The 24,473-nt window shown below is 37.0% G+C and overlaps 1 protein-coding gene across 6 annotated transcripts in view; it reads right to left on the bottom strand.

Annotated features, from left to right (window-relative positions):
• Positions 1-24,473, bottom strand: part of CKAP5 (cytoskeleton associated protein 5) — a 97,538-nt gene that overhangs the window by 45,873 nt on the left and 27,192 nt on the right. For all 6 annotated transcript variants that reach the window (XM_055423982.2, XM_055423981.2, XM_055423980.2 and 3 more), the window contains exons 2-13: positions 20,369-20,462; positions 19,697-19,890; positions 17,741-17,947; positions 14,493-14,664; positions 13,759-13,891; positions 13,407-13,507; positions 11,468-11,581; positions 5,913-6,017; positions 2,210-2,299; positions 1,940-2,104; positions 1,315-1,443; positions 407-589 (exon numbers count right to left, since the gene is read on the bottom strand). In XM_055423982.2, the coding sequence (XP_055279957.1) occupies positions 407-589; positions 1,315-1,443; positions 1,940-2,104; positions 2,210-2,299; positions 5,913-6,017; positions 11,468-11,581; positions 13,407-13,507; positions 13,759-13,891; positions 14,493-14,664; positions 17,741-17,947; positions 19,697-19,890; positions 20,369-20,425 (1,650 nt within the window). In that variant the 5' untranslated portion in view covers positions 20,426-20,462. The remainder of the gene's footprint in view (positions 1-406; positions 590-1,314; positions 1,444-1,939; positions 2,105-2,209; positions 2,300-5,912; positions 6,018-11,467; positions 11,582-13,406; positions 13,508-13,758; positions 13,892-14,492; positions 14,665-17,740; positions 17,948-19,696; positions 19,891-20,368; positions 20,463-24,473) is intronic.

Raw genomic sequence — 24,473 nt, forward strand, 5'->3', positions numbered from 1 at the left:
CATTTCCCCCTTTTTTACACTACAAGGTGAGGGGCGGGGGGCGGCCTTGACAGAATGGAAACTTGGTGCAACAACTCTGGAGCATTATTAGCAAAATGACCAAGGTGATGTTATTAATGTTAAGTGGCCCATCACACAATCTCATCATTTAATGATACTTTCTGATGCCTTAAAATATACTTCCATATCTTCATTATCATTTTTATCTCTAAACAGGTTTCAAATAACCAAATGTACTGTTGGAATATACTGTCTTCATTGAAATATGCTCTGCTGTATTCTGAATGTGGTAATGAGTTCATCTCGCAAATAAAATCATACTGAAGAATGACTATGAACCTGAGATTCAGACCCTACTTTACTAAATTCTAATTTTTAAACCACATTTTCCAAGTCATTTATTAACCTTAGCAGCAGGTGCCTTTTTTAAGGGTCCTGCTTTGGGTGCTGAAGTGTCCTTTGTGTCCTTATCTCCTGCAGCCCCTGAAGCAGCCGCCCTTCCAGGCACAGGCTTGAAATCCTTCTTGTCAGCTGCAAGTCCAGCTTTCTTACCATGGACCAGCTCTACTTTTTCTGAACATTCTTTGATCTGGAAAATGAAATTGAGATAGACATTATTGAGCCCAACTTTGAAACACAATCACCACATCACTTAGTAAGTCATTTATAAAGCACAACTACATGAGAATTCAGAGAGAAAAGCTTCCTTTTCAACAAAGATAAACCATCCATATTTTCTCAGCAATAGACATACATTAATGACATCTTACATTATATTTCTAGGCAAAGAAAAACTTATGAAGCTTATAATAATCACATCTTTGTAGAAAACAAGTTTATGTTTAGTGGGGGAAACGGGGGATAATTTGGGAGACTTGAATTGACATGTATACACTACTATACAAAAAACAGATGACTAACAAGAACCTACTGGGGAGCACAGGGAACTCTACTCAATACTCTGTAATGACCTATATGGGAAAGAATCTAAACAAGAGTGGATAGATGAATAACTGAGTCACCGTGCTGTACAGCAGAAACTCACACAACACTGTGAATCAACTAAACAAACAATATCATACTTTTGGTGGTAGACATTCATATTTAGAAAGGCAATTTTCCAAATATTAGAAATTAAATTAAGACATCATTTTTACTTCTTCTAAAGATTGGTCCACTCAATTTTATTTTTTATAATTTGAAAATATTTCTACTAATCAAGAAACTCTGATCAAAAGGACACCAGCAGACAAACCTATAATGCACAGAGATAGGACTGTTACCCAATTTCATTGTAACCCATCACTAACCTACCTTATCAAGCTTGAGTTTATCTACATCAGCTAAGAATGGGTTTACTGCTTTCTCACCAACCACCTTCAAAGCAGTACCTAAAGCTTCAAACGCAGCATCTCTGACTTCAGGAGCAGAATCATTGATGTGCTATAGTCCGGAAGTAAGCAGAATGATCTTAATACAAGGTACTTCAGGTATTACCGATTCTACTTTAGACTGAGGGTTGTCAGATAAAGAATTTGCTTTTTACAATTCATAGAAACTAAAATTAGCTTTCTTTTTGCCAATTAACAGTTACTCTTCTTCCTCTTACCCTCTAACCAAAATGCCTCACAAGCAGATGATCTTCAACTACTCTAAACTGGATGCCTGTGCTTGACCAGATGCAGCTTAACAGCTGTTATCAGTTTATGGGCCAAATAAATATAATTTTTAGTAGTAAGTGGAATTATAAATTTACACTTTTCTTCAAGAATGGGAACACAAATGGTACAAGACTTTGGATTCAATTTCCAAAGTTACAAAGGGTCTGCTCCTGAAAAGACAATAATCTACAGTCACATAGTCAGTGCATTCAATTAGTAGAGAAAAAAAATCTTGCCTAAGTATAAAACAATCCCCCAATTTCAAAGAGAGTCTATACCTTAAGTAGAGCAGCACAAAAGGGCTTTAGTAAACTCTTTGGCAGGGTGGAGGCAGTGCAGTGGCGGAAGCTTCTTGCAATAAAGAGAGATGTCTGTTGCTTGATGGTTGGATTTTTATTATCCATTACTGCTAAAACATCCTCACTGATGTTCTGTAGTGTGGTCTTTAGAAAGAAAATGTGGTCAATAAGCTTTTTTCAATTGTAAAGAACAATCAAAATATCACACTGGCAAACTTTACTTGAGACAAAACCACAAACTCAACTTACAGTAAGGAAGATTGCATCAATTGCCTCCTGCAGGGCTTGTACCACTTGAGGCTTCTTCTCTTTGAATTTCTCCAAAATGGTTGGTACAACCTTTACAAGCAAACAGTTGAAATGTATTCGGGAAAAAAAAAAGACATACTGATTAATACATGCTACATTATGAATGAACTTTGAAAACATGATGCTAGAGAAAGATGGCAGTCATAAAGGAGCACACCACACGTGTTATTATTCCATCTATGCAAAATATCAGATCCACAGAGGCAGAGGGTATACTAGTGGCTGCCAAGGTCTAGAGGGAGGGGATAATGGGGAGTGACTGCTCATGGATACAGAGATTCTTTTTGGGGTGGTGAAAATGTTCTGGAATTAAGTGCTGATGGTAATACACCCTTATGAATATACTAAAACCACTGAATTATATACTTCAAGAGGGTGAGTTTTATAGTATATAAGTTATATCTTAATAAAACAATGTCTGGATCTACCAAAATAAACAAAAAAAGTAAACATCTAAGTTGGATTAAAAAATCACTTCCTTTCTTGAAGGGCACAAGAATCTTATGCTGGAACAATCTCATGCCTGTACCATCACAGCAATGCTTCTCAACCCTTTTTTTTTTGCATCTGTACCTTACATGCAACCTTACAATCATTTTTCATCAGTAATAACTCCTTACTGGACAACATTATTCTCATCTAAGTGGATTTAGGGTAGGGGAACAGGTATAGTGTATAATTCTTCCTCCCCACTCAAGACTCTGGTAGACCTCACTTGGACTGAGATGTCTCCTGCCCCTTGACTACACTAAAGAAAAAAGAAATAGTACCAGAAATTATAGCCATTTTTATCAGAATTATATTTTCCTATTCAAGTACTAAGTTTAGATCAGTAAACTGAGAATTTTTATAATGTTTACTTTGTCTTATAAATTATCACTAATTCATCAATCATTGAGTGACTCCCAAGAACATGTATTGAAAATATGTAGCCAGGCACTGTGCTAGCAGGCAAATTAAGGTTATTTTTTAAGATCTAAAACAATATATAGCAAAGCTCAATGGCACCTCCTGCCACCCAGTTTTTTTAAAAAAATTTCACAGAAGTGATACAGATCAGAAGAAATACAGTTTCCATGGAAAAATGTAAAACTGTTTATTTGTTTTTACTGTTTCATAACATTATCTAAATTTCATGTGTACCACATGATGATTTGACTTATACATACACTACAGCAAGCTTACCACCAAAAATCTAGTTTTCATTTGTTACCATACAATTGTTTATGGCATTTGATAGTTATTTTTTTCTTTGTTTTATGGACAAAATCCCATGATCACGCTAAGCTATCATTTAGATTTGTTTGGGGAAGGGTGCTCTTACAGTTGAGACTGAACCCCACCCCCTGCCTGTCCCGTCCATCACCTGAGACTTCACTGCTATTGTGTGCATGTTTGTTAGAGAGCAGGGTGTTGGGCTACAATATTTGTTTAACCTCCCTAAGAACTGTTCAAGTTATCTGTCCTGAAAGCTGCTAATTTATGGTCTAGTAGACTTACATTATATACAGATAGCAATTAACTGGGAATAAAAGAATGAGAAGTGTGATGCAAAGTAGCAAACTGAATGCTTCACCAGTGGCAACCCAGAACTGTCCCCTCACCCTGCCTCTTGTAGGGAGGCAGGGAGTTTTCTGCTGCTATTTTAAAAGCTGGAACTTAATCGTGCCATATTTCCCACTGCTGCTGAAACCACCCGTAGAAGACACGCTGCCTGTGTGCATTGGCACACATTTTAACATCAGTCCTTCGCTTTACATGACATAATATAAATTGGTGGTTTTGTTATAGTGTGGTAGAGATTTTTTTTTGTTTTTTAGTTTTGCTTTTACAGATGGTAAAGAGTCTGCCTGCAGTGCGGAAGACTCGGGTTTGATTCCTAGGTCGGGAAGATCCACTGGAGAAGACAATGGCAACCAACTCCAGTACTGTTGCCTGGAAAACCCCACGGACAGAGGAGCCTGGCAGGCTACAGTCGTGACTTCACTTTTTAGCCATTTTGACCTTCACCAATCAAAAACATCAAGATATTTTAATAGCTATAAAGCTAAAGTTCACTTTTATTTATATTGCTAAAAGATTGTTTATATATAACTAAAGAAAATAAAGCTGAACCACACTAACATGTTTGATATCAAACATAGTATATAATTTTAAGGGGGTACAAATACCCCAAACTATAAAGCATGAGAGATAGTCTTATGCTACACACAAAACTCAGAAAGCCAGAATCAGAATTTAAACCAGAGAGTTAGGTAATCATCCATAATCAACTACAAAATTAGTAAATTAAAATGTATTTTAAGAATTGTTTTCCAGCTGAAAAGTTCTAATACAAAAGTATAAAATATTCTAAGCAACACAAGACTGACCAAAAGCTAATCAATACATTTGACAGCACACACACACAGTTACTATGTAATAAGTAATGAATGCTATAAAATACTGAGTATAATTTTACTCCAGTTTGTGATTTACATGTCTAAGGGTTGTAAAGACGCTTCTTTTTATTTTCCTGGTAACAAGCTCCTGCTGCTGCTGCTGCTGCTAAGTCACTTCAGTCGTGTCCGACTCTGTGGTCATGATTTATTTTTGGTAGTGTCTTGGTTTTTTCAGTTAAGTTCTCTGAAATTAATTTTAATGCTATGAGGAAGCAAGCTCCAGATACCATAACTAAGTGAGGTTAGATGTCTGCTTCACAGTATAAACTGACACGTGACTACAGACTGTCAGGAGACTCTCAAGTCGATCCAGGGAGTCAAATGATCAAGTGGCTAGCAAGTTAAACCCTAAAGCTCAGTACAGTCAATTTACAGGAGACTAAGCCAATCTAAATACTACAGATAAGATTTAGAGATCAACTGACAGATGCCAGAATTAAAGAAAACATTGCATTTGTTAAAACTGTTCCCAAACTTGATTGCTTCCAAATTTATATTCAACAAATGTCTCTAGTCAAGAGTTTCTTATAATAAACTGATATATCACTAACAGTGTAACCTACATAAAATATCTCAAGTATGTGAAAGTGAAAGTCACTCAGTCATGTCTGACTCTTTGCGACCCCATGGACTATACAGTCCATGGAATTCTCCAGGCCAGAGTACTGGAATAGGTAGCCTTTCTCCTCTTCAGGGGATATTCCCAACCCAGGGATTGAACCCAGGTCCCCCACATTGCAGGCAGATTCTTTACCAGCTGACCATCAGGGAAGCCCACCTCAAGTATATAAGTAAACCGCTATTTTTTAAAACAGAAAAATACTCTACAATACATTTTATACGTTACTCTCATTTCTGGTTTTATACTGCCTTTCCCATTCTCATTTTCACTCTGTTCTGGTTATCACAAGTTATATTTCATCCTGTTATACTCTACATCGTATTTTAAGAGCAAAACAGGATATTAGTAAATGAATAAGCAAATCAACTCAATTAAGTACTTTAGGTCGAGTGCCTGATTTTCTACATAAAGCCAGTAAATTTAGTTACAACTGACATCTTTATTGTAAAATACATGTTTTAATGAGCTATGCTTAGCACTAATAAAACTTATGCCAAAAGCTGTTTTAAAGCATAAATCAAATTAGCCATCCATTCTTGATAACACTGTAAATCTATATAAAAAAAGGAGTGTTACTTACGTGTCCTGCGTATTGTCCAAATTTCTTTCTTAGCCCAACAGCCAGGCCAGTGAGACATTTTGCTGCCAAAGCTACCAACATGACATTGGTGTCCTTTCCAACAACCTACAAAGGGTGGAAAAAAAAGGAAAGCAAAAGAGTCACAGAAGAAGAGTAACAATTTACTCAAAAGAACTCTGAGAGCTATTATGCAATGGGTAGCCAACTGTGTTCTGTACAGAGGAAAGATTCTTTGACAATATAAAATTTGGGAGCTTCTCTTCCTTATGTTTATTCTCATACCTTAAAGCTCTACCAAAAAAGATAACATACAACCACTTCAAATCTCTAACTCTCCACTGGTGGTAGTCTGGGCTGTCAGCACTGCACAACTGTGCAAGTGACTCTCACACTGGCAGAAAAGCTGGAGGCCTCTTGCCTTTGCTTTGGGGCTGCTGCTGCTGCTGCTAAGTCACTTCAGTCGTGTCCGACTCTGTGTGACCCCATAGACGGAAGCCCACCAGGCTCCCCCATCCCTGGGATTCTCCAGGCAAGAACACTGGAGTGGGTTGCCATTTCCTTCTCCAATGTGTGAAAGTGAAAAGTGAAAGTGAAGTCGCTCAGTCGTGTCCGACCCTTAGCGACCCCACAGACTACAGCCAACCAGGCTCCTCCATCCATGGGATTTTCTAGGCAATAGTACTGGAGTGGCTTGCCATTGCCTTCTCCGTGCTTTGGGGCAGGGAAAGTCAAAAGACAGTATCTCTGAAAGACCACAGGGTAGCAGCTCTAACATTTATCCCCAAGAAGCATCAATAGAAAGTGCTGTTGGTACTTTCAAGAAGCTGATGAGATGTAAACTATTATATACAGGATGGATAACAACAAGGTCCTACTGTATAGCAGGGAACTATATTCAGTTCCTATGATAGACCATAATGGAAAAGAATGTTTAAAAAAAAAAAAGGAAGTTGATGAGGATTCTAAAGTGCAAATACTTCTGCAACCATTCCTCTGAGGGTGCTTATGGCCTTGCAGCTGCCGTTTTACTTACCTTATGACCGTCTGATTTGTATTCAGAGTCTCTCGTCAGAGTGTCCTCCAGCAGTGTTAATACTACCACCCTCCTATAGCACACCCTACAAAACCCAGAACTCAGCAAAACTCATAGGTAGCAGCTGCATTTGTATCAACTTAGCAAGACAGGGACTACTATGCCTCAGTTCCTTTCTGCTAAGATTTTACTGTGGTTCAAGCCAGCTGATGCTAAAAGGATGCTTTACTTTTAAGTGCCCCCAAATCTTTGCTTTTTCACACTTTCCCCAGGTAGAAGAAATACTTTCATTCTATTTTGGATTTTATCCCTAAGATCTGATATTTCATGAGCAGAACATTTCATTCCAGATTCCCTGAATTAAAGAACCCCTAATGCACAGCATTATGCATAGCAAGACAGTCCTATACATATATACATTCCCTACTGAGGAGTAAGGATTAAAAGACCAACATTTATTAAAAACAAATTAGATGCTATAATTTTATAGGTGCTTTATAATCTTTATTCAATTTTTGTTCTATAAAACAAGTACTATTATTATCTCAATTTTGTGGATTTCAAAAATTAAATAGAGATTAACACGTTCAAGGTCACAGAGTTAGCAAATGGCAGTGCTGTGATTCAAACCTAGGTCTGCTTTGACTCCAAAGCTTTTGCTATCTTTACTAAAGCACATTCTCCTTCTAAACTCACAGCAAATTTATTTTCCTTATGATAAGATGAGATCAGGGCCATAATAAATGTTTTGCTAAATCTATAATTACTATAAGTCTAGGTATTAAAATTCTATCCATTTTTGTATTGAACATATTATTGGCATTTGTGTCTGGATTATTTTCCTTACTAAAACATCTCTCAGGTATTATTTACATGCTAGATTTTGTATTTAGCATCTAAACATATATTCTAGGGAAGGTCATCAAAAACACACTAGACCCCATTCCAAGAGATCCTACTTCAAAGAATTTGGGATGGGATTTAGATAGCAGTATTTTAACACAGTTCAAAGGTGCTTTTGTTATACTGGCCTAGTTAAAGGACATCATGCAATCCAATTCTTATGAGACTATTTAACATTACCATAAGAGCAGTAACCAGTGGAAATTGAATCTTAGACACTGATGACCCTAATGCAAAGTTTGAAGAGGATCTTGTGATTATAGTTCAGGATATAGCAAAAGACTGAATGCATTTATTGGTAATTGATGAACCAGGCATCCAGTACAATATTTGCCTATTAACACTCATTCTCACACATCCCAGTTTGACTAAACAAGTGGTTCTTAACTGGGAAACAGGAATGGGGAAAATGGAAAAGTGTCTACTTTTAAGAAAATTAGTGTACATGGAGGGATTCCATTTCAGAGTTGAAGGAGGAGTCAGTAATCCTGTTTGAGATCAGGGAAAGAAAAGTTTTAGCTTACAATGTTAATTTAATCTAAATAATGGGAACTACTCTATAATTAAAACTGCTGTCACTTCTACTTAATTGATTTTAAGTAACAATCAATTACGACTTATCTTTAACTAGTAATGTGAGCCAATAAGCAGTAATCAAAACAAAAACACTGTTGACAGATAATACAAACAGGGCCCTGGCCACCAGAAGTCTGCACACTACAACAAAGCGTGGCCCCTCCCACCCTAATGGGAGCCCATGTGCAGCAATGGGGATCCAGTTCAGCCAAAAATAAATAACAAATTTTTTAAAAATTTAAAAAAGAAATTATTTCAGGAATACTGTGAGGAATTTCAAAATGAGTAGCTTTTTACTACCTGTATTTAAGGAAAAAACTAGGAAACTAGTCAGATTACTGGATAAAGACAACAGAGAGAAGAGACTATAGAGGGAAGAGGGATGGGTCCACAAAGACCGATTAAGTCAATACAATATGGACCTGGGGCTGGACATGGGGCGGGGGCGTGGGGAGGGAAGGATTAAGAGTGGGATCAGCAGATGCAAACTAGCATACAGAAGATCAATAAACAACAAGGTGCTATTGTACTGAACAGGGAATTATAATCAGTTTCTTGGGATAAACTATAATGGAAAAAATATTAAAAAGAATACATATACATATGTATGACTGAATCACTTTGCTGCATAATAGAAATTAACACAACACTATAAATCAACTATATAATAAAACAAAAACAATATGGATATGAAGTTTATCTTTGTCTACAAGTAACTAAAATAGAAAATACAAAACCAAAAATGTCATGTTTCATGTTAATTTATATTGATGTTAATTTTTCATAGTTTTAAATATTTTAGCCACAAAATTAAGTTTCTTTCTACTGGTCTGTAGCCTCTGATTGACTGCCCTGACTGCACCATGTTAAGAGGGAAAGAAGTGCCTCCTGCTACCACAAGATCTCACACAGATCCACTATTTATGTCTACCCAGATATAAAAATCCATGACCTTCTCTGTATAGAATACAGTGAGAGTTTATATTCAGTCACAAAACCAATGGAAATCACGGAATAGTTTTCATCTGAAAAGCTAATATCCTAAGAAAATGCATGTAGAGAACATCAATTATTAACATTCTTGATTCCAATTAACATTCTTAATCATTACATAAGGAAAAATAAAATCTTTTATTTGAGGCATTGAGAATTGAGTGCAATCTCATGTTTCCATAAGATTCCTGATTTAAAAAATTATATGCTAGAACTTACAGAGAATCTGAAGCTCTCTTCAAGGCCTCTAGAATCCCTCTTACTGCCTTCTACCCTTTCTCTTTCCTCCCAGGCTCCAGGTTGGTGAATCTTTTCCCGAGGGCAATTCCCTTTTAATGACAGTCAGTCCTCTGTAACTGCAGATTCTGGAGGCCAACAGTATTCAGTGTACTGTGCCTTTTTATACAAGGAACTTGAGCAGATTTTAGTGTAGGTGGGAGCACCAGGAACCAACACTCTTCCCTCTCTTCCCCTAACCTGGGGATATCGAGAGATGACTGTAGTCTTGCCTGGGTCTGTGGCTCTTCAAGATAGATGACAGAGGAACAATGATTTTGACAAATTATATGCCTGTCGCCAAATCCTACTTGGAGGAAAGCAAAGGAAGACTAACTGTGAGAAAATACAGTCCAGCCTCATTATTCACGAATTTCACATCTGCAAATTCATGTACCCATTAAAATTAACTGATAAGCCCAAATCAATAATCGAGGCACTTTCCTGGTTACTCACAGATAAGCACAGAGCTGCGAAAAAATCTGAATTGCCTGATATGCACATTCCCAGCTGAGATGAACAATGCAATACTCTGCCTTTGTCTTTTAGCTCTCACACTGTAAACAAGTGTCTTTTTCATAGCCTAGTTTACTGCCATGGGTTTTTTTTCTGCATTTTTGTGCTTTTGGTTGGTGCTTCCACTGTTTAAAGTGACCCACAAGTATAGTGCTGAGGTGCGCTCTGGTGTTCTTACATGCAAAAAGGCCGTGATGTCTCTTTCAGAGAAAATAAATGTGTTAGGTAGACTTTGTTCAGGCATGAGTTATACTGCTGTTGGCTGTGAGTTCAATGTTAAGGAATCAGTCACATACAGTGAATAAGACATCTTCAAACAGAATAAAACAAGGTTATGCATTGATCGGTTGATGAAAATGCAACCACAGGGCTGTAGGACCTTAACCCTGTATCTCCTCTTGGAGCAACAGTTCAGCATTTGCTAATTCAGTGTCTGCGGTGACATTATAGAACATAACTACCACGAATAATGAGTTACTCTACTTACATATACATATAATTAAAGAGTAACCTCCCTCACCCCCCACCATGCTCATCCTCTATAATTTCAAGCTGAAGAAGCAAATAAAACATTTTATCCTTGCTATATTCAAGAAGACACCTTCAAAAAAACAAGGAAGACACCTTCAGATTCTGCTCTTAAGCTCTATTACAACAACATCCACAAGTGTCTGACCTGACTTACAGATTTTATGATAAGCCACTACATACAAAAATATCCACCCTAGCATTCAACTTGCTTGGAACTAAGTAATACCAAAGAATATTTTCTAAACTATTTCTTTCTTATTTAGTACTTACCTGCTTTGTAACTGACCACATATCCCCAGGTCCTGCACTTCACTTTACATGCTAATAGTGTGCTATCACTTACTACCTAATGAAAAACACTCTTCACATCTAATATTTGTTCCATTAAATAGACCCAATTTAAAAAGCTCATTCTGTAGAATTATAAAACTAGACTATTTCCTTCTAGATCAGCAAGATTCTCTATTGCTTAATGTTTGTGTATGCTATCAAACAGCACATTTACAGTCAAAGTGATAATTAACAAAGATTAAAAACCAATCCCTCTAAACTAACCTAAGACCAATCATTTTAAATAACCCTTAAAAAAATATGTATGCGTATAATTAAAAAACAATCAACAGTGTTCCCTAAATGCCAATGCTGTGATAAAAAAAGATGACTGATGAAGAAAAACAATGGCCTGGTCTGCTGTTGGGATACCAATGCTGAAACTCTTCATATTTACCTTTTTCAAAGCTTTTACTAAATCTGCATAATCGCCTGCTTCCAGTTTGGGGTTTTTCACTAGTACTTCTACAGCTTCCAGGGCTTCTTTTCTTTCTTGCCATTTTTTTGCCTCCTACAAGACACAATATGAGTCATTTGGAGAACAGAAAATAAGAAAGCAAAACAAAAGTCTATTTCTTGCGTGCTACTAATTCAAAGATATCTATTTTTCTGTTTTTTAGAAACTTTCTGAAGCTAGTTAGAAATCAACATTACAAAACTACGTAGCCAAGCAGAATGTTAAATTCATGTGTACAAAATTTTGTTCATATGTAAAAAGTATTTCTGTAACATTTCATAATCCTAATGTTCTGCAATAAATAAGCAGGATGAACTACCACAGACTGTTCTTCTCATTTTCCAGGTAAATTTTAAGCAAGTGTTAAATAGAAAACACTAACGGAAAGCATTCCTAGCGTATCTCACAGTAGCATATCTACAGGAGAGAGGGATTTCTATACTGATAACATTAAAAACACCCGACAAGAACAAACATGTAACCAACAACCAATACTGTTCTAATTCTGGATATCAGTTTTCCACAATGTAGGTATATTGTTACTTTTTTTGTTTTTTGTGGTCACAAAGAAAATGCTTCACTAGAATTTGAATTCGAATATTCACTGTTGGAAAAAACTAGGGATACAAAGATGACAAATGCGTCACCTTGGAGGTAATTATAATTCACTTTAATTTATCAAATATGTATTTGTTAATCAGAAGATAACAGAATACTCAAGGTGCTGATAGCAGAGGTATATCTTCAATAAATAACTATCAGGTCATGACCACTAGGAAAGGAGAAGTACAAGCTGCTTTGGGATAGTAAAGGATTTAACTAAGTTTAGGTTATTAGGTAAGACCTCCTCCCAAAAGTGATGCTTAAGGTGGGATCTGGATGATGAAGAGATATTATGGGGTAAATGGGGGGTGGGGGAAGAGTGTTATAGGCAGAAAGAACAGCTTTTTATGTCAAAGCCCAGAGTTTAGGGTGGAAAAAAAGTTTGGTGCATTTGATACCAGGAGAAATTCAGTATGACTGGAGCATGGGAAGTGACAGCAATTAGAGATGTGGCTGGAAGGTACATGGAGGCCTCAAAGGTACCATAGATTGTCTCAATGACTACAGTATGATTTCAAACATCATCTTAAAACCCATGGAAGCCACTGAAAGATTTTAATGAGGCAATAATATAGGAAGATTTCCATTATCAGAATGAAAATGACACCTCTAATTATACTGTGAAATATAACGGGAAGGAGGCAAGAGCAGACAGGGAGTCTTGTGGACGATACTGCAGCATATATGGCAAGAGCTGATGGTAACGGCTGGGACAAGACCTTCTCAGGTGGGGATAATTTTGATTCTTGGGGTGTACTTGGCAAAGTCCGGAGACATTTTTGATTGTCATGACTTCGAGGAATGGTATTATTAATATCTGATTGATAAAGGTCAGAGATGCTGCTAAACATCCTACAATGCACAGACAATCCCCCAAACAAATATCTGGCCAAAAAATGTCAACGGTGTCAAGGTCAAGAAACCTTGGGGAAGGGGGGAAAAAAAAAGCAGTAACCCTTGGGTAGAGAAAGAAACCCTGGGGATGGAGAAAAGAGGATGAATTTGAGATACATTTAAAGGTAAGACCAGACAGAAAATGAGGAAAAGTTAAAAGTCAAGAATAACGTTTGGGTTTCTGAAAGACGTAAAAAAATAGACTAACGTAGGCACTTATTCAAACTAGTATGGGAACAAAGAAGAACTCACTGACTCATTCTAACAGGGAACATATGGTGGAAGAGGGTGCACCAGGAAGAGGGCTCGGCAGAGCATTCTCCAACTATATTCAAGTAACTAGTAAACATGAAATAAATGAAAGAAGTTTACCATTACTTACAATTTTGTCGTAAAAGTCTTTGGGAAGCTTGGAAAGAATTTCTACTGCTTCCAAAAGCTCATAAGCATCTATCTGTGGTACCTCATCACCATCGTCACCACCTTCCAGGAGGAAAACAAAACAAACCTTAAAAATGGATGAAATGGTTTTACTTACCAAACAGTTGTCAGTTGTCCTTTCACACTCCTGATGCAATCTTGCCACAGGAGGGACCAGAATTATTAATCCTAAAAACAACTCGTATTTTATTAAATGGCGGTCCTATAAAAGTTACCTCGTGAACACAGGTTCCTGTTACCGGGCCAGGCTTGTTGATTTTTTTTATAGAAACCAGTGTTGATAAGTGGCTTACCTCCCTCAGCATCTCCACCAGCAGACTGTTGCTGTTCCAATTTAGCTTCTAGTTCTTGCTGGGAACGCAGAAACCTAGCTGGTTTAGGAGCACCTGTTGGCAGTTTGACCCACTCTTCTTCTAGTTCTTTCAACTGCAAATATCATAAAATATTTAAAAAACATATCTAGATCTCTGCTATTAGAGAACATATTTATATTACTAACAGAGCAGAACCCAATTTCTTATTTATGCGGCTCTAATAAGGCAAATCAGAAAAGATAAATTTAAATTGTGTACATTTTGTAGTAAAAGTCAAACCAACGCATGTTGACTACACTGAAGATGTGTGACTAAACAGTTAGAAAAGAATAAAATTCACTTTTTAAGACACTCTTATTATTTCATGAATTCACATATATTTGCATCAAACAGTATCTCTAAAACCAAATGAAATACAAAAAATAAGTAGAATCCATTTTGTCCAAATGGATATTTAAGCCCTACAGTATTATAAAAGGATATTTTAAACTGTTATAGTTTTGACACTAACATACTGGTATCACCGAATACACAGTATTTAACTTGAGTGGACAAAGTAACAAGAAGAAACAGGTACGTTTGGAAAAAACAGAATTGGAAGTAAAGAATGAAAAATAATTATGTGTAAGGACAGAATATCAACAACATCGGCAGGAAGGAGCAATCTCCATACCAACTTTATATAAAGGCAACCAGAAAACATAATGCCTCACCTGGACGGGGTTTATGTTTTGTAAAGGGGGTCTCAGAGCATCTCGAATCCATCTGTAAATCTCTACAGCAATTAATTTGGCTTCATCTCGAATAGCCTTCTCTCGAGACTCAAAGAGTTTTGGCAACACTTTGATAATTGGCTTCAGTAAGATGATTTTGGAACCAAATTCACTGGAATTAAAAATTGGGGGGAAAAAACCTGTTACCATGCAATATGCTTGGGTAAAATATTAGTGTGAATTCACTCAAACTCAGTTTTATATCTGTATACAATAGGGACATATATAGGCCAAGTTTTTTTCAGGGAAGAAGAGAAAAGGAACTTAAAACAACATCTGTATTTAGACGCCATTCTTCCAAGAATATTATTTAATGTCCAGAGTCCAAAATAATACCACCATTTAAAAACTTTCTAGGTAATCAGTCTAGGAATTACTTAAATCTAAAATAGACCAACAATCGTGTAACATCTTAAATATATATTTATGTACATATAAAAGCTTAAAATACAAACAAATCAATTTATAGTTAAATGAGTGAAATCTATTTTTAATAATCTTTTATTAACTGTTCTATGCAATTACGGGGATTCACTCTGCTTGCTAGATCACTAATCCTGGCAGGCGTCTTTTATTCCTGACTCGAAGTTATCACACTATAACTTCAGGCAACTTAAATCTCTCTTTGCTTCAGTTTTCCATGGGAAAAACAGTTGTATTCTGACTTCTTCATTTGGGATCTTTTTCCCGTGGTCATGTATGGATGTGAGAGTTGGACTGTGAAGAAAGCTGATCGCCGAAGAATCGGTGCTTTTGAACTGTGGTGTTGGAGAAGACTCTTGAGAGTCCCTTATACTGCAAGGAGATCCAACCAGTCCATTCTAAAGGAGGTCAATCCTGGATGTTCATTGGAGGGACTGATGCTAAAGCTGAAACTCCAATACTTTGGCCACCTCATGCGACGAGTTGACTCACTGGAAAAGACTCTGATGCTGGGAAAGGTTGGGGGCGGGAGGAGAAGGGGACGACGGAGAATGAGATGGCTGGATGGCATCACCGACTCTGTGGACATGAGTTTGAGTGAACTCCGGGAGTTGGTGATGGACAGGGAGGCCTGGCGTGCTGTGATTCATGGGGTCGCGGAGAGTCGGACACGACTGAGCGACTGAACTAACTAACTAACTAACTAATCTTCCTTTACATTGTTACTGTTTCATCTGATTTTTGTTTATTTGTTTCGCTATCCTGGCCTACTTCTGAAAGATATTTTAAAAAAACAACAGATAGAGCAGGTCCAAATGGAAAACAGACACCATAACAACACAAAACATAATCTGCACATATTACTATAGGGGGGATAAAAGAGAGTTCGAGAAGCCCATTTTAGGGGCCACAGAACATTTTTGGTCTCCTAAACCTAACATAGACAGCTTGAGGAAGCTCTGGAACCAAGGACTGAACAGTTTGGCCCAAAGCTTCCATAAAGTCCCAGAGAGCTATCTAGTAGTTCTACTATAGATTCTGAGATGCTTTAGAATAAATACCGAACCATAGAGGGATGGGAATAAACAACAACATCCATTAGGAAAACATAAGACAGCATATCTAACTTGTTCTTTTTACTACCTTTATTCTCCCAGTCAGCTTAAAAATGAAATAGCCAGAGTTAACAGAATTCCGGATTAGAAACTTTTAATTTTAAGGTAGAATATAGTATGATATAGGGGCTTCCCTGGTGGCTCAGAGGTTAAAGCGTCTGCCATCAATGCGGGAGACCCGGGTTCGATCCCTGGGTCGGGAAGATCCCCTGGAGAAGGTAACGGTAACCCACTCCAGTATTCTTGCCTGGAGAATTCCATGGACGGAGAAGCCTGGTAGGCTACAGTCCACAGGGTCGCAAAGAGTCGGACACGACTGAGCGACGGAACAGAACATAGTATGATATATATAAATTTTTTATTAAGGAACCCATTACCAAGGATAGAACAGATCATTAAGACAAACACAATCTGACTTCCCCGGTGGCTCAGACAGTAAAGTGTCTGCCTACAATGTGGGAGACCTGGGTTCAATCCCTAGGTCAGGAAGATCTCTTGGAGAAGGAAATGGCAACCCACTTCAGTATTCTTGCCTGAAAAATTCAATGGACAGAGGAGCCTGGTGGGCTACAGTCCATGGGGACGCAAAGAGTTGTGTCCAACTCTGTGACCTCACTCACTCAATCTTGACAATGCATCAAGTCACTAAATTTCTAAAATGATAGTATATCTATATGCTATATAGATATACTATAATAGGTTAGGAATGAGGAAAATTTTATCACAAAGAATCTAAATAAAAGCCAAATTTTATGAAAGAACATTATGAACTAAGTGAAAGACAAAGTTTACACACTTATAAATTGAAGACAGCTTAACAAATTTAAGAATTTTGATACTTTCATGTAAGATAAACACCAAAGGAAGCATATTCTGCAAGAAACAGGTCATATACAAAATCAAGAGAACTAAACTGGGAAGATCTTCACACCCATAGGTCACACATTTAGGATGTCACTAGAGCTGCTTTCTGAAGCATCGCATGTGGAAGTGCTGGGGACAGGGTATCAGATGAGAAGGACTACCAGGTAAAAACGAACTAGTGGTTTGTCTAACTCAGGTTTCCATAGAAATTACAGCTGCTTGTTCCTGAAAGAGACCCCATTCATGAAAAACTTCACTGTCAAACAACATGAAATCCTAGGGTTGAAAATAACTTATTACATAAAAGTTATTTTCTATTTCTGTTGCTATGCCTCTGTTTAAAAGCGTACAGCATTTCCTTCTATTTTATTTTAAAAAGCACATAAACGAAGGCTTGCTTTAGCCAACAACTATGTCTTTAGCCAGCATTTCAAAGTACATACATTTATGCTTGAGGATAAGAGAAAAAGAGCTGTTAAATACCCTGAGGAGTGCTTTTCCAGGAAAAAGTCAATTCATAATCTTAAAACAGGTCAGAAATATCCCCATTCATCTTCCTTAGAAAGAGATTTAGATAAAATAACTATGCAACACACTTAAAAGCTAAAATTACTGAATACAAAGTAACAAGCCTAAAGAATAGCTCTGGTTTTTTCAGGTCACTTTTCTGGTTAGTATGGCCTGCCAAGTCAACCCCAACAGTTTTCATTTCTGTTTAACCCAGATAGCCAAACTCAATTGAGAGATTCTAGTCAACAGAACTGAAGCAAAAAGAAAAGGTCTTACCTTAAGGCTTTCCTCAGTGTCTCTATACAGGCCACAACGATCTTGGGGTTCTTACTGTCCAGGCCTTTCAGCAGCTCCTCTTGTACAGCTTCTCCTTTCTCAATCTCTATGTACATTAGACAAATCTCAATGCCTAGCTCCTTGGCTTTGGCTTTGGGTTGGTTGAATACTTTACTTACAACACCTGACACAACTTCTCCTGTGGTTCTGTAATATATAGATTATAAACAATAACAGCCATACACGTAAAAGCACACTTAAGTGCAAAGAGCTGGAAAGGGTCATGCAAAGTGGGGGAAACAAATACTTTTTAAAAAAACACTTAGAAATAACATAAATGAGACTCTAAACATTTATGTTCAAGAACATTTTAAAAAAATTTATGCAGACTATTTTCATTTAAGACATGTCACAGCAGATCACAGTTTCTATTTATACAGAGAAGAAATTTAAATAGGAAAGCAAAAATCCCTTGAAATCTCACTACCCAGAGAAAACTACTTTCAACTTTATGGTATCCATCCTTCTAGACTTTTCTATATGCATAGATAAACAGATAGATACACATACATTTTATAAAAATAAGATAACTGAGTTCTTGCTTTTTTGGAAAAATTTTAAAAGTCATTTTAAACACTTTTTAGGACAGAGAATTTCTTCACAGAAGGAATGGATATGCACCTTTAATAACAAAAAGCTGCTCCTGACTCCTTGGCAAGACTTTACGGTATCTTTATTGCTTTGAGTCTCTTCTAAATTAAATAAAACCTGTACTGCTGGAAATTAGAGAAACTGAGTGGGTTTGGATCACACATAGCATTTATCAAAAAGTTTCTAGTATCAGAGAAATTAAAAAATCAACTGTCTCACTGATGGCAAGGGAAAGTTGGTGATGCTGGTTAACAAAACAGTCAAATTAATGACTGTCTTTCTAGGTATAAATTTTGGGGTGAGTCAAGTACATATTGGTGTCTTCTTTATCCATGGGTTCCTCATCTGTGGATTCAACTGAATTCAGATCAAAAATATTTGCAGAAAAAATTCTGGAAAGTTCCAAAAAGCAAGAGTCATGCAGCCAGCAACTACTTACACGTCATTTACATTGTAGTTACAATTGTTTACATAGTATTTACACTGTGTCAGGTATTAAGAGTAACCTAGAGATGTAAGATGGATGTAGGTTACATGTCAAATGCAAATATTAGGCTATTTCATGAAAGGGACTTGAACATCTAGATTTTGCTATATCCTAAGGCATGGGGGTATGGACTTTTGTCCTGGTAACAATTCCCCTGGAGACACTGAGCGATGGATATACAAATTTCTTGTGCAATTAGGTCAAGGGTCCCTGTTTTTTTTCAGTATGGAGGACTCCTTTCAATGACATAAAGACTAGTGTTAAAAAAGTCATGTTAATGAGGTACAGGAGACTGGAGCGACTAGATCCATCTATCAACCAATAAGCTGGGAGTCACAGAGGTGGTAACTTACTTCTCCAAGAGATAAGAAAAGCTAATGACCACAAGGAGAAAGATGGGACTCTAAGGTGATGCAGCCTGGAACCACTGCAATAAAAAGATTTTAGTAACGCTCAAATGTTTTCAATGAAATTCTGATGCCTTTACTAACCACCTCAGTTTCCTCTAAATATTTTTCCTCTTAGAGTGATTCTCATACAAAAATATCAGCAGGAGAGAATCACTTGCTCATCAAACGCTAAGGAAAAGACTCAGTATCTGATTTCTGATTTGCTCCTCTTTGAAGATCGCACGCACCACTTAGACTTCTGAGAGCAGATAAAGATAAAGAGAACGAACAACGAGGGCCAAGGAGCTACAAGAGTTAAGAAATGAACATCCTCCCAAAGTGCTAAGCACAGAGATCCACAAAAACACAGCCAATCCACGTAGCACCAGGCAGGGGTTTTACCAGAAGAGTCTGAAAGAGAGTACTTACTTTCCTGCTACATGGGCATTTTCAACATAAACAAGTGCAGCTTCTAATCCCTTCAACTGAACCACTGCATTGGAATCCGTCACAAACTTTTTGATCAGTCCTAAAAATTTGGACCATTCTGGGCTCTTTTCATCTTTTATTTTCTGGAAGATCTTCAGAGCTTCTTCATACCCACTTAACCGTGCTTTCCACAGCTAAAGGAAGAGTATTTTGAAACAAAACAAAATTTACTGATATTATCATCTACTATGGGGGGGTGACTATCTTATAAAAGGTAATTTGAACAAAGGATCCCAGATTAGAAACAAAAACAAAGCTTAAGAAATCCAGATAGTTGATTTTCTTTTTTTTTAAAAGATTAGCTAATGAACTTTTTCTTGTGTTTAATATTAATGATATTCTGCCAAAGCCTTCTAGAATTCATAAACTGGCCATTATAAATGTATCGCACTTTGTATCCAAGTATCAGTCATTATTTCTTTGTAACAGGACATTAAAGAGGTAACGATTCAAACATGAGACAGTTTCCTGCTGAAAGTGTCCAATCTCCAAAGCAGGCTATTTTTCTGGTTGTACTGTGTAATCATTAGGCAGCTTTATACTGTACTACACAGTATAACTGCTGACAAAATGAGCCAGTGACGTCAAATGTGGGTTCCAGAAGAGTCTTACCTTGTGCTCACATTTCTGATCAAGCGGCAGTTTCATCCACTCGCTGTCATCTCCCATTGTGCTTCCAGCCTCTCCTTAGGATTAAGAGTAGCTCCTGGTCAGACAAAAACTGGAATCCATTAACTCGAGCAACCAAGCTGTCTGTCTTTTATCAAGCGCACACCAACAAAAGAATCTCATTCTTTGGTCAAATGCCCATTTAATTCCATTAATAGACATTTAAAGGTAAACAGAAAATTAATTAAAAATCTAAATAAATCTAGAAATGACAGATACTATTTTTTAAAAAAGATAAAAAAGGCAAGAAAAGACTTTGTTTCAAAGATAAGTCATACTTTTAACTCAAAATTCCATAAGGCAAATAATCAACATGAAAAAAACCCCAACGCTACCTAGCTCTCTACCTAATCCTGGTAAATAAATATGTCTGTATAATTAAAAAGCAGAGACATTACTTTGCCAACCAAGGTCCGTCTAGTCAAGGCTATGGTTTTTCCAGTGGTCATGTATGGATGTGAGAGTTGGACCATGAAGAAAGCTGACTGCCGAAGAATTGATGCTTTTGAACTGTGGTGCTGGAGAAGACTCTTGAGAATCCCTTGGACTGCAAGGAGATCCAACCAGTCCATTCTAAAGGAGATCAATCCTGGGTGTTCATTGGAAGGACTGATGCTAAAGCTGAAACTCCAATATTTTGGAATTCTGTATCTTCAAAATCACCACTAACTTAAGGTTGAGAACTTAGATAAGTTACTTACCCAAATGTACGCTGCCTCAGTATGCTTATATGTGAAGTGGGAATAATAGTACACACCTCAGAGGACTATGTGGATTAAATGAGTCAGTACATGTAAAGCTGTTACATTAGGTACTTTGTATCTAGGTACTTGTCTCAATAAATGCTAGCAATTTACTATCATCAGTATTTGGCATTCCAAATTTGAAAATATTTATCTAATTTCTAAATTACAGTCAACTTTATCTGGAATTGTATAGCATTAAAAGAGCAAGCCTACAAGCACCTTAGAATATCGCTTAATGCATAAGACACATGATTATATTAAATCTGTCATGTTGAAATATAGTATCAATATCAAAGTATTTTGAAATGTGAGTATATGGGTTTATACATAAATACATAAAATACAATACAGCAGCATATTTAATAACTACTGTAATTCTGAAGTTATGAATAAAAATATTTTTATTATATATTTTTATATTTTAATAGATATGATTTCTATTAGTGACAGAGGCGTATGTTCTTCTAATATTACTGCAGTTTATTGTCTACATTATTAACTGAAGAAAATTACAAAATTTCAGTTAAAAGGTTAGTGAAAGTAAGATGTAATTATTTTTCCATATAAGTGTACAGAGTCCCTGAATTCTAACACAGGTTAAATTCTGTTAGTCTACAACCTTTCAAATTCTATGATCAAAGACTTTAGGTCACTGCTTACAATCATCTCCAAGTTCCTTGTTAAAGTAATAGTAAACACCCATCTAATACTTCAGTGGCACTTTATCTTTTACAGGTATTTTTATAATCATTCATCTTCTGTGTATTTCATAATCTGAATGCAAGCACACTATCTCATTTGGGCTTTTCTTTCTTTTTTTATATTATTTTTAGTTATGCGGCTCTTTCTTACTAAACTGTAAGATCCTCTTGAGCAAAAGCTTTTTGTCTTAATCTCTATCCTCACAAGGTTCAAATAAATAAATAAAGCATCATTATCCTCTTTTTTCAGGTTTCTTTTCTTTCTTTTTTTAATATTATTTTTAGTTAGGTAACTCTTTCTTACTCAACCATAAGATTCTCTTGGGCAAAAGCATTTTGTCGCATCCATCTCTTTTCACAAGGCTCAAATGAATGAATAAAGCATCTTTATCCTCCTTCTATACATGAGGAGAGAGGCTCAGAGTCCCGCCACAGGTCACTTGGGTGGAGAATGGCCTAGAGGAGGCCTCCTGAGTCTCAGTTTGGTGAGCTCCCATGACTTACCCACGTGTAGCTTCTATATGATCCACAGTGAAGTCTATTCACCCTACATCTATTCATACAGTGTGAATCCTAAGAGTTATTTTGGTGCTTACCTAACTCAATAAAAATATAAACAGCAAATAGGAGTATATGTAAAGGACAAGTTTATTTGCCTCCAAAGGACTTAAGGTAATTTAGAGAAATTTAAAATACAGTTAGTTGGTAAGGGGGAATCATCCCTCATCAGCAGCTGCCAAATAATCAAGCTAACTACCTAGCTGGGTCTCAGATACTGTTCACTTGTCTTTGCATAAGAAATAACTACAGTTTTAATTATAATTTGGGGTTATTCACAATACTTATTCCACTGAGTATGAACTCTATCAGTTGAAAAAGAAAATCTTTCCTTGAAATTGATAAAAAAAACCCAAAAGAATAGTAGACTATAATCTACAGTTCATACTAGTTTTAAATTTATAACCACAATTCTAGAATATTTGTGGAAGGGCAGGAAAAAGGTCATTAAAGTGGCCACTTGTTTTAAAGTTAAACTTTGCCTCTATCTGCACATTTTAACTAACCATTATCAGACAGGCCTTAGGAACATTCAGAACACATTCAGGAAGTAAGGCAGAGGACCCTCAGAGTTCATAAAATAAAACATGCATAAAATAAACCAATAATTTCACGAAAAGTCACACAATCTAAAGGCCTGAATGATCTCTTCTGAGAAATGTAGCGCTATTTTCAAAACACAGCAAACTAAAACGAAATTAACATTCATAATAGAAAAGAGTAAAAACCACCCAAATCTCCATCCACTAATAAACAGATAAATAAAATGTGGTAAATCCACAGAATAGAATATGACTCAATGATAAAAATGAGGTACTATAAAGAATTCCTAAAACTCAAAAACAGGCAAACAACGTGATTAAAAAGTGGGCAAAGAACTTGATTAGACACCTATCCAAAGAAGACAGACAAATGGCTAATAAGCACTTGAAAAGAAGTTCAATACTACTAAACATTAGGGGAATGCAAATCAAAACTACGAGACACCACTTCATACCTATTAGGACCGCTACTATCCAGAAAACAGCAAATGATGGCAAGGCTATGGAGAAACTGGAGCCCTTTAACATGGTACAGCTACTATGGAAAACAGTATAGCAGTTCCTCCAAAAATTAAAAGTAGTATGGCCATATGATCCAGCAATTCCATTTCTGGGTATATTGAAAGCAGGGTCTGGGCTTCCCAGGTGGCACTAGTGGTAAAGAACCTGCCTGACAATGCAGGAGACATAAGAGATGCGAGTTCAATCCCTGGGTCGGGAAGATTCCCTGGAGAAGGAAATGGCAACCCACTTCAGTATCTTTGCCTGGAATTCGACAGAGGAGCCTGGAGGACTACAGTCCATGGGGTTGCAAAGAGCTGAACACAACTGAAGCAACTTAGGAAGTACAGAGAGATATCTGTACACCCATGTTCACAGCAGCATTATTCACAACAGTTAAAACATGGAAGCAACCCACGTGACCATCAATGGATGAACGGCTAAGCAAAATGTGTTATGTACACACAACAGAGTATCATTCAACTTTAAAAGGGAAGAAATTCTGACACAAGCTTATAACCTGGGTGAACCTTGAAGATACTGTTAACTGAAATAAGCCAGCACAAAGAGACAAATACTGCGTGATTCCACCTATATGAAGCACTTATTGTTGTTCAGTTACTCAGTCATGTCCGACTCTTTGTGAGCCCATGGACTGCAGCACACTAGGCTCCTCTGTCCTTCACCATCTCCTGGAGTTTGCTCAAACTCATGTCCATTGAGTCAGTGATGCCATCCAACTATCTCATCCTCTGTCGTCCCCTCCTCCTCCTGCCTTCAATCTTTCCCAGCATCAGGGTCTTCTCAGTGAGTCAGCTCTTCACAACAGGTGGCCAAAGTATTGGAGCTTCAGCTTCATAATCAGTCCTTTCAATGAATATTCAGGGTTGATTTCCCTGAGGATTGACTGGTTGGATCTCCTTACAGTCGAAGGGACTCTCAAGAGTCTTCTCTAACACCACAGTCCAAAAGCATTAATTCTTCAGTACTCAGGCTTCTT

This window comes from Moschus berezovskii, chromosome 14 (assembly GCF_049115385.1).
Source record: "Moschus berezovskii isolate FMDL1 chromosome 14, NW_MosBer_1.0, whole genome shotgun sequence".
Classification (NCBI taxonomy): domain Eukaryota; kingdom Metazoa; phylum Chordata; class Mammalia; order Artiodactyla; family Moschidae; genus Moschus; species Moschus berezovskii.